At 36.1% G+C, this 11,818-nt stretch overlaps 1 protein-coding gene across 1 annotated transcript in view; it reads left to right on the top strand.

Moving 5' to 3' along the window:
* The window catches only part of PARD3B (par-3 family cell polarity regulator beta), a 948,153-nt gene that overhangs the window by 523,394 nt on the left and 412,941 nt on the right, over positions 1-11,818 (top strand). The window contains exon 10 of the mRNA XM_011369686.2: positions 2,421-2,549. Coding sequence (XP_011367988.1) covers positions 2,421-2,549 — 129 coding nt within the window. The remainder of the gene's footprint in view (positions 1-2,420; positions 2,550-11,818) is intronic.

Here is an 11,818-nt window from a genome sequence, read left to right as displayed (position 1 = left end):
ATTGCGTCTGTCTAAATATAGTATGTATGCCTTAGTAGCTGACTGGATAGAAGAGAGAAGAGAGAGAGGAGTTATAGTTATTGCTGAGGATTTCAGCCAGAGTGGCTTGCACAGTGGAGATGCCATTGCTAGAAATCAGAAATGAGTATATTTGAAAGGTCAGACTCTGGACTGGAGAAAGGGTTCATAGTGAAGTTTGGAAAGCTGGTTAAATTATGTGCATGATGATATCTAGGAAGCTTACACCAGAGAGATTAGGGTCAACAATGACATTTAGGTGGCATCCATAGGGAGATGGTATTTGGAGCCTGGAGCTGGCCAACACAGAGTCTAGAGGACAGATTATTCCAGGACAGACCCTTGGGGAACATTTATGTTATTGTGGGAGAAAGACAGAAAATGACATATAATGTGATATCCGAGAGATAGAAAATAATCAGAAAATAAAGGTAACCGAATGGGGAGGTAATGTCAAGAAAAGTAACTGGCACGAAGTGTCAAAATTAGAGAAGAGGAAAGATCAAAAATGGGAAGATTTACTGATAGGGTCACGTGAGGTCATTGGTGATGGAAGACTGAAGAAGCAGTAAGATAGAGGTAAAGATTCTTTAGGCTATACAAATTGAGCATACCTTTAGAAAGAGTGAAAAATATATATACTTACAGAGAAAGCTTGGAGATACAAGAGAAGGGGACAGGAGCAGCAAGAGAGAGTGAAGGGACAGTGGAATACGGCACACAAGGAACTGAGACACAGGTAAAGAAGGGAGCCACAGGTTAGCTAACTGATTGAAACTCATGTCAGACGGCCTTTTGCCTGACAAAACTCATGTCAGATGGCCTTTTGCCTCTTATGGTTTACTGAGAAATCAATCTCCCGGGTGTATGGATAACATGTGGCATTTCTTCTAGGACCTTAATAAACGAAAGTGTTACACATCTGCACTGGGCCCTAAATTCACTTTGATACCACCATGGCCTGTCAGGAACTATAATCTGTATTTGAAACCAGAACAACCGAAGCATATTTAAAGTATTTGCTGGAATGTAAATATTTCACTTATTCTACATTAGTCTAAATTAGGTAGATTTTACTGTAAGATTAAATATAATGTTGTTCCTGCTTAAGGTGACCGTGCATTTTCCTGGTCTTCTATGCTAGGCCCTGAAGGACTTGGTTTCACTGTAGTTACCAGAGACTCTTCCATACATGGTCCTGGTCCCATTTTTGTAAAAAACATTTTACCAAAGGGAGCAGCAATAAAAGATGGCCGCCTACAATCAGGGGACAGAATTTTGGAGGTAAGAATTGGTATTGATATCATCAATAAAATGTTTACTGGTGTTTAAATAAGTATATAACCATATGTATTAAGATTTGCATTTTGAATATAATATATTAAAAATTGTTACTTAACGACAAGTTAAATATTTTAATTATAAAACTAGTTAAAAGCAGCCTAACTCTGTAAGTCCCCAGTGAAGTCAGTGGTATGGGGACAAGTAACACTGAAAACTTTTCCCTGTCTTCTCTTTTTCACTTCTACCTCGTAGAGTCCCTGGGGAATTTGGATCAAATCCAAGGGTTTATTTAATTAGGGTTAAGAATTTCAAAGTTACACCCAAGCCCTGGTAACAATTTCTTTAAATTTCTCTCAAGAATGGGCTAGCTTGTCTCAGGTTGATCTGTGCCTATGGAGAGGTATTTGGAATTATCCAAAGCAAGAGGTTTTTTTTTTTCCTCTCATTTATTTTTGTTTGAAAGCATCATCTTCTTGGCTAAACATATATTTTCAACTCACCTTTCAAGAAACTTATCTTCACTGAAACTATCTGGTTCCATTTAACTTTCTCATGGCAAGAAAGCAATATTACATAGCTTTATATGCAGTTCTAGATTATGAAAGATGATGTACCAAATAACTTAATGTAGCTCCAAATTAGAATTTCCAATAATTTATGATACCTTGGTGACTATAATATTCTAAACACGGGGAATACTGTAGAATTATAACAATAGACTCTTGTTTCCAGAGGAATTGGCCATGTAATCCATTTCTGCTTCTTAGACAGAAAATGGTACCAGTTAAGCTTCTGAAATCCACTTCTTTCTTATTCGAGGAATCAGTCTCTTGTGTCTTTCAATTTGGTTTTCTCCTCATAAGAAAATAATGTCTTAGGAGAGACTGCTTATATTAATTTGCAACTGTCTGAGACCATCCGTCACCATGATAATGATGGTCAGTATAATATCGGTACTTTAAACATGGTTGGTGTGGGCCCATGTGCTCAGTTTTCATCTTTTCAGATCTTCATTGATCGTGGGACATCCATTCACTGCTTACTTTCAAAAACCATCTAGAGTAGAAAGAGATGGCAAGTGTCGTAATCGTAGCTGTACATGTGGTTGCATTCATTAGGTAAATGGCAGAGACGTCACTGGACGAACTCAGGAAGAGCTCGTGGCCATGCTGAGGAGCACCAAGCAGGGAGAGACAGCATCGCTGGTCATTGCCCGCCAAGAAGGAACTTTTCTACCCCGAGAGCTGGTAATGTTCCGATAACAGTCTCACTGAATTTTTAGTGCAGAACTTAATATACTCGGTCAATTCATAATAGCTGAAAGATGAATTCTAAACCACATGCTTAATTTATAATAAAAATTGAATCACACCACGAGTATTTTACCCCACTTGGAGTATCAGAGTTTTAGGATGTTAATGCACTGAGTTGGATATATACAAACAGTGCTTCTGGTGTACAAATTCAAATATCTTTTTAAGGAAACAATTTAACAATATTCAACTAAATAAAATATGCATTGAGTATGTGTTATGTGCTAGGCCCTGTGCAAAACACAATTAACAAAGATGTTCATAGTCCTGCGTTAATGCAGTTTGCAGTCTAAAAGGAAATGAAAAGACAGCCAAGTATTCAAAATGGTGATTAGGATTATAAAAGAGAACTGCAGAGTACTACAGTAACATATAATAAGGGAATTTAACCTAGTCTTGAGTGCTGGAAAAGGTGTCTTGAGAAAGGGAATTTCAAAAGTTTTATTAAAAACATATTCCTTTCGACCTATTAACTACACTGCTAGTAATCTGTCCTAAACCGATCATCAGGGATATAGCAAAAAATTCATCTACATTGATTTTTTTCTAAAGTCCTATTTGTCGTAGTGATATATTAAGTGTTATACAACCTTAAGGTATTTGTCAGATAAATAACTGATAGCTCTCTAATGAAATGTACATACTTTAATGGTCTCTATGAATAATTTATAATAAAATGAGAAAATGTTCATTGTATATTTTTAAGTAAAAATGGGATATAAAATGATATATGCAGCATGATTAAATTACTTTTTAAAATCTTTTTTTTTAAAAAAAGAACTGAAAGAAGATATACCTAGATAGTTGGGATTGTGAGACGATTTCATTTCATTTTCTCTTTTTTTTTTTTTACCATGAACATATGTTATTTATTTTAGTGTTGAAATATTTAAGAAGGCTATAGAAAATTCAAAGGACTTTTATGGCTAATAACAAAGAGGAATAGATGTGATAAAAGGATTTTTAATACTCCCTTTTTAAAATTTCATTTCCTTTGAATATATATAAGAAATGACAATGGCACATACAGGTAACATAAGTTCCCAGAGTCGGATCACCAGAACAGTGACATTTAGTTGAGAAAATTGAGAATAATTAGCTTGAGAAGCTTAGGATACATGATAATTGTTAGCAGATATGTAAAGAGTTATTATATGGATTAGAAAGTAGACAATCTGTTTCTTCAGATAGCTTATATCCATAAATGTACTTGTATATTAATCTAAAGTATAATTTACTGAGTTTTTTCTGTGTGCTAAATCAGAGGTTCTGGGGATGCAAATGCAGAGACTCATTTTCTGTCCTTACCAAATTTCTACCAAAATAGTAGGAAGTTCCAAGAACTTTCTAACTATTGGAACTGTCCAAGAATGAAATGGGTTATTTAGACTATTGAAATAGAGTCTGCCTTACCATATGTCAAAGATGCTCTAAGAAAATTTCTTGCATTGATAAGGTGATAAGGCTAGGTAACCTCTAAGATATCTACTCTGAGCCTAATATTCTGTTACATATGTTTATACTCATGTTTGAATATACAGCTTTTCTGAATCACCTCTCTCATATTAATACTCATTAGTACTTACCAACAAACAAACAAACAAACAAACACAAAGAACCTCTTCCCCGTGTTTCTGTGGCATGAAGTTTCAATTATTCCCTCTCTTTCCCATCACCTTATCAGTTTTTCCCTTTGCCCTATTGTATGCTCTGGGAAGATCTGTGGTAAAATAGGGAAGGGAAGAAGAATGAGTGGTATCAACCATAAAGATTGTGCTCCCCACCTCCTTTCCTCTACTTGACTCCTCCATATCCAGGCATTTTTGAAGATAGAATCTTGAATTTTTATCTGATCCCCTCACTGAAGCTCCCTACTCTTCCTAAAGAGCAATGCTGCAGAAACTTGGAGTCTCGATTTTTTTTTTTTCTAAAATTCAAATGGTTTCTTCTTTCTTTCTTTATTCAAACACCTTAGCCTTTTCTACAGAGCCAAAGTGGAAAGTAACAAATAGAAAAAGGGGAGCAGCATGTGTGTATAGCAGGAAGCCCTTTCACTTCTTGTCCACTTCTTTGGTTACCGGAGATAAAAACTCTTAGCAAACATCAGTGGGATTATGTATTACTTGTTTCAGGGATAGAACGAGGAAAGATCTTTCAACTGTGCATTCTGTTGAACTATGGTCCTGGAAGGAGTACAACCTTGCATAAAAAGAGAAACATTCCAACACATGCAAAAGAACCTAATGGCAGAGCTCTAACCAGGACCTCAAACCCTCAAGAGCTCCTAGCTCTCCATCTAACAGGTTCCGTATACCCTTCTCCGTATGTCCTTTAGAATTCCAAACTCCACTGCTGATTCCTTCTTCCTAGAGGTTCTCCTCCTCCCCCAGGTAAGAGGGAAAGGGATGTTGATCTTATCCTAATTTGAAACTCTGAATGCATTTTCAATCAAAGACAATTACATGTAGAATTTAGCGAATAGAACAGAATTTTCAGATGAAAGGGAGTTAAAAGAATCAGTGAATCCAGCTCTGATTTTGCAGTTGAGGAAACAGGTTGATTGTGATTGAGTAACCTGTCCATAGTCCCACAAGGAGCAGGAACTAGAGGCCTAGGTTTCTTAACACTTCATGTTGTCTCTGGAATTCAACTCCCTGTACTCAACTTCTGTGTTCACCACTTACTGTGTCATCTAGAGCAGGTCACAATATTCTGAGGCTCAGTTTCCTCATCTGTACCATAAGGTTATTGTGAGGATTAAAAGAGATAATACATGTAAAGCTTTTAGCATAGTTTCTAGCCAACTGTAAGCTTTCAATATGTGTTAGCTATAATTATTTCTTCTAGTACATTATCACTTCTGTAGTGCTATGAACATAATACATTCCTTTCGATTCATTATGGGGCAAATAAATTTATGTAGTTTTGCCTGGAATTAACCACTATTTAGAATGTTGATTTAAAAAAAGATGTATTCTAGTATCCAAAATACTAAATGGCAAACAATTTTTATGACCAACCAAGTCCATAATTCAGGACAGCCTGTATATATTATTTCAGTTTCATTTAATAGAATTTAGCAAAATTTGATTTCTATCCCAGAAAGTGACATCATAGGCTGAACCCACGAGAGAGCATATTAAATTAATTGTGCAATGATGAGATGGAGTGCAAATAAATTATTTGTTCTCCTTGTTTTTAGTTTTATACAAAATTTGGAGGGCATATGGTTAGTATCTATTCTCTTAGAAATTCTCTGGCAAATAATCTTGACTCTTTAAAAAATATTTGACTTCTAACTATCCAAGTATGTGGAATATTCTTTGTAACCACAGCAAAGCAAGGGCCTTTGAGGCTTAGAAGCACCTAAATAATGTGGACCCAGAACCTTTGTTTTGGAGAAGTATGAAATAGAATTCTCTTTTCAGCCTAAATGCTGGCCTTAAGTGCTAAGTAGCATGAACCATACAGGAAGTTTAAAGAGAGGTCGTGCTTGGCGCGCATGGGACTATTTCAGTGGGAATTACTTCATAGTGCGGCATGTACCGGACTGTTTTAAAAAGCAAAATGAAGAACAGTGTGCTATGTGATACATCTTTGTACTTTCCTTTCAAAAAAAATTGAAGGCAGTATCACTTTGGTCTCTTCTCTCTTATTGTGATTGATGCACACACTTGACTTTCCATTGAAAATCTGGCAGGATGAAGGAAGAACAACACTTCCTGCTTTTGTCTTGTTCTATCTCCTTTGAAGAAAACAAACTTGTGTTTATTATTTTTCTGTTATGAGAAGCTGTCCTCTCCTTTTTTGTTAAGCCTTGCTATTTCATAAGCTCTATACCCTCTTAACAACACTGCTCAGCCTCTTTTCTGACAGTTAAATCTTCCTTACTTCCTCGTTATCATCAGCTTCTTGTAAGGTCTTAACACTTACAGCCAAGGGAGCATGTGGTCAACAGTTGTACAGGAAGTCCCAATATAGGATGGTCCCTGGGATGTGCCCCTCTGTCATTCCAAAGGCCTTAGCATCAATTTCCTGATCATTTCTCCTGCCTGCCACATAAGAGAACTGTGCTGAATTCTTATATTTGCTGAGCCATTGGTTAGTATCACAAATTTAGCCTCATATTTAGTCAACATTCCTTCTATTTGTGGCAAGCTAGGTTGAAAATTAGAGAGGGATTTACATAATAATATTACAACTATTTAGCTATTTCTAGTATTATTACCAAAAGAACTGCGCTTCAAAGGTAATCTTTCCAGAATCTCAGTCCTTTGATCTCCTTACCCCCTGTCTGTGTGAGCGTTTATTAAAGAGGTGTTCACATAAGGAATATTTTTACAGAAGGAACTTTGAGATTAGTGTTGGTAATAGAATCAGAAGATAAAATTGCTGTGTCTGCATCACTTGAAATGAAAACTATGCTGCTCAATGGGTGGTTTGTTTGGTCTGTTCTTTGAGTTCTTTTCCATATCTGATATCTGAAATTCTCTTTTTCTTATTCAAAGTGTCAGATGAAACTATCTTTCCATTTAGGAAAGATCCTGAAGATGCCTTTATTTTTTTAAGAGCTTCAGAAAGAGAGACACTGTTATTTGTCATATATGTGCACGTATGTGTGTGTCTTCTTTCATTTACTGGGGAAAAAAGAATATTCCTCCATTTCTTTGTTAACCTCTTTAATATTTCATGTTCTGACCTGCTGCCTTATTTTTAAATTATCCTGAAAATCACAGCAACCCCTGGTGGGTAAAATGAGCTGAGAAAATTTCAAATGTATTTATAATTTCTACCTGCCAATTTTGCCTATTATTAAGTGCTGGCCTCTGCAAGTAGGATTAACTATATTTCAAAAAAGCAAGTAGCTCCTGACTGACATGATTGAGATCCAAAAGTTAGCCATGTTTGTTATGCTGATTTGACCTTCACTTAGGATCATTGCTTTGCTGAGAAAAAAAAATGATACACATGTGTGTGGAGACGCTTAATTGTGGCTCTGCTTAGGGTATTTCAACACTACCATATTTACCAGTCCCTGTGACTACCTTAGTCAGTGGCTCCAGCTCCTTTAAATTTACTCTGTCTTCTAAAGTGAAAAAGTCACACCTCCAAATGTCAAATTACTTAACATCATAAATCATGCAAAAATTTATGTTTGAAATTTTAGATGAACCTCTTTTTAACTGATATATTATTTTATTCCCTTTGGCTATTTGATTCAGATGATTCCACGCTTAATTAACTAAGGTACTTAAGGAAGAACGAATATTATAGCAGTTACTATGGATAAGTAGCAGAAATTGAAGGATGATTCAGAATGAAATTTCTATATAAACCAAAGTGCCAGAGTTATGTTTTAGAATTTAAATATTTATGCAAAAAAAAAACAAAATATAATGCTATATTTTATGGACTCTCCAAGTAACATAGTTTTAGTGACTTAAGATGGAGTCTGTGTTAAGATATAGTCTCTGTTTCTGCTTCTCCCTACAGTAATTTCCATTTCTTTCTTAGTGCATTTCCATTTGACCAATATGTATGTAATCCTAGTCAAGGCTCAGAAATTCCAGAGATGAATGAGTTCCAGAGATAGATAAAATGTGTTTCTGTCCTAAGGGGGCTTCTAGCACAGAAAGAAAAGAGTGATGAGTTGATGAAGTTATGCAAATAAAGTGTTATGTGGATTCAAATTTGGGGACCAAAAAAACCTTTAAGAACACAACAGAATTTGAGAAGGGTCTTGATGATTGAGTAGGATTTTAAAATGCAAAGCTATAGGGAGTAGGGGTGGAGGTAGTAGCATCCTCAAATACTCAAAGATTGGAAAATACGAAATACATCACAGTGATTGTAGGTAACCTAACTTGACAGATTACTGAGCAAGGGGCTAACATGAGAAGTATTGTTTTTTGGAATAAACTGGAAGGGATGAAAGGATATTAGGATATCTACTAAGAGCTTATTGTAATTCACTAGAATATAAAAGTTAGGAGCTTGGGGTCTGGGATCAATCAGACATGAGTTGAATCCTGGCTCTACCACTAATTGGCTGAATGACCTTGATTAAGCACCTCCTTTAGCCCCCATTTCTCATTCTTGACATGGGGATCAGAGTATTATCTACCTAAGATATGGTCCACCTTAAATGAAAAGCAAGTAAAATACTTAGAATAGGGCACATAGAAGGGGATTCAGCAGATGTTGCTGTTACCGTTATCATCATAGCTTGTCTGAATAAGGAATATTAAGTGTACAGTTAGAGTTTCCCACCCATTGGTAATTGAGAGAGCTACAAAGGTAGAAAACTTTAGTTTAGGCATCTGATAGATGTCAGGGTGATGGAGTGAGATATATTAATAATTCTAAAGTTTTGAGTTTGCACATCAAGATATAGCATTAAAAGATGTATAGGCTGGTTTGAAGGACAAAACAATTATTTTGTCCTAGAATTGTATTCTTTTCATAGATCTATGGACCAGTGACCACCGACACTTTTTTTGTCTCTCTACTCTCTAGCCATTCCAGACTTTTTTGGCCTGTTTAAAATGTTACTAGGGCCCTCTCCTTGACAAATATTTGCTATGAGCCTTCCCTCTGCCTAGGACACCCCTTCCACCTCACAGCTCCTTAAAATATTTGCTTATAATCTCCTTCCTTGGGCAAAGCTTCCTTGATCCCCCAGGTGTTGGTTGTGGAGACCCACCTAGTTTCCATGTATATTCAGGACTTCCCTTACCAGGGCCTTGAATTATACATTGTTAAAATCTCTCTACTAGACATTAAGAACTATAGAGGAATAGCAATTAAGAGCCCACGTTTGGGAGGCTTATGACCTGAATGTGAATCTCTGCTTTCTTATTGTACTCAGCCTCTCAATGCTTCAGTTTTCTCATTTATCAAGTGAGAATAATAACAGCATGTAATTGTGAGAATTAGATGAGTATAGATGCTAGCACATGGTAAGTGTCAAATAATATTAACTAGTGTTATTTCCTATGCCTGGTGCACACTATATGCTCTGTAAATATTTGTTGACTGAATAAATGAAAGCCATGCATTATTAAAGCAGATGACATAGAAGCCCGAAAAGGTATTGTTAAAGGAGCTATTACCCCTAATCCATACCTAATCTTATCTAATGTATTATTCATTCTGCTACAATTATTTTCAACCAAATAAAAAAATATGCAGAGATTTCCTCAGATTTCAGAGCATTAGCAATCTCTAATTACAGCTACACAAGACAGAGAAGGTAGATATAGTTGTCATTGAATGTAAATGACAATTTAGGTAGTTTAAATTATCATGAAGAAGACATTTGCATAATCTAGTACAGTTTACTTGTAAAGACATAGACAAGTGTCATTACCTTATCTTTTTAAAATATTAGAGGTATTTTTAAAGTAGTAAAAGTATTTTAAAGTATTTGTAAAATGCTTCAATCTTAGCTGCTTGTTAGAACAGTGGTTCTCAAAGTGTGGTCTTCGACCAGCACGATAGCCTCACCTGGGAACTTGTTACACATCCAAATTCTCAGGCTCCCTCCAGACTTAACGAATCAGAAACTCTAGGGGTGGGACTCAAAGATGTGTTTTAACAAGCCCTCTAGATAGTTCTGATGCTCACTCAAGGTTGAGAACCATTGGAATAGTGGTTTTATTATAAAGAGCATAAGGCCTATAGGATAACTTCGTGACTATAATTGACTAGTTTTAGTAATCAAATTTTCAACTTTGTCTTTCTATTCTGCAAAGTTTCTTGCTCTGTAGAAAATATTCTGTGAAAGTTTTAAGCCCAGTCGTGTCTCTTTGCCCATGCACCGCTCATTTTGGCCAAGGGCCAGTGCTGAGCAAAATCCAGTTACTCAGCTCAATTACACCTGATTCATTTAGGCAAACTCAATTGTACTTGACTTTTTCAGGCCCAACTCGATTGTGCTTTAAAATTTCCACACTCAATTTGATTGTACTCAAAATTTGTTATGTGCCACCTTGTAACTTGTAGATTTAGACACCTACCAAAGGGAGGTATATATAGAGAAGCTTAAAAGATTGGATTATTGATATTTGTTTGCAGTTACACCAGTTTCCCTTCTCCCTTTATCTCCAACATGGAATGTTGTTATATGGTAAGGACTGCTGCATGGGACCTTTACATGGACCATGCCCTAACCCCCCAATCTGCTATGGTTGGACTCATGGCAGAGATTTCAAAGCTTCTAAGAAAGTGATCCTCATTTATTGTCACAAAACAACTATGCTTAGTTGTTCCCATTTATCTCATTTTTTTAGATAGAGAAAATGGGGCATGGAGATATTGACCCTTTTCAAAATTTACATCATTTGTCAAAATCAGAAATATTTTTTAAGTAAGACTTCCACCTCACTGAGATAAGCATCATACCCTTCCACTTGCGCTGTATACTGAGAGGCTAGGCCCTCAATCTCTGCCAGTTTTTTTAATGCGTTCAATAACCCACAAGGCTAAGGGATTAATAGTCATTTGCTACTCCCTGGGAAGTACTTATACCTGAAAGAATTTTACTGAACCCTTGTCAGCAAAATCTAGTCTTGGTAAAATAGATGATGATGAATGCTCTGGTTCAGCATTATTAAAACAGATGGAGGAAGTGCTGGCCGTTTTGCCTGGTTGTATGGCTTCCAGGTGTCAGAATGAAAATACTTAATGGCTTTTATCACAGGACCGGGTTTGTTGGAAAGTGGAAGATGGTGGAGGGAGGAATGTTCTATGCTCAAAAGAAGCTCTCATGACATTTCAGAGGATTGGGGCCTAATTACATTCTCTTGCAAAGTTAAGATTAAGAGCCATAAGATTCAGCCGTACTTTCATGGCACAAGAAATATGTCTTGTTAGTGGCTACTGTGGCTATGATTAGGCTTCTGAAGGATTAAAAAACATGTTTCTGAATATACATATTTAAACAGCTCAGAAAAAGTAATATTGTGACCAACGAAAAACTATATCCTTCTTATTATCCAGTAAGCCAAATGTTACCAATAATTCATGCCAGCTGTTGATATGGAGCAGCTGGATAAGAAGGTGGTTACAAAACTCGAGGGAAGACCTTGATTTGCTTAATTACTTCTATGCCTGTGATCTGTACATTTGTTAAGGTACGTTTGGTATAAGATAAGAGAATGCATTTATTTTGCAAAAGATATTTAAAGATTAAAGGAGGAAAA

Source organism: Pteropus vampyrus, unplaced genomic scaffold (assembly GCF_000151845.1).
Source record: "Pteropus vampyrus isolate Shadow unplaced genomic scaffold, Pvam_2.0 Scaffold152, whole genome shotgun sequence".
Lineage (NCBI taxonomy): Eukaryota > Metazoa > Chordata > Mammalia > Chiroptera > Pteropodidae > Pteropus > Pteropus vampyrus.
This window is presented reverse-complemented; position numbering and strand designations above follow the sequence as displayed.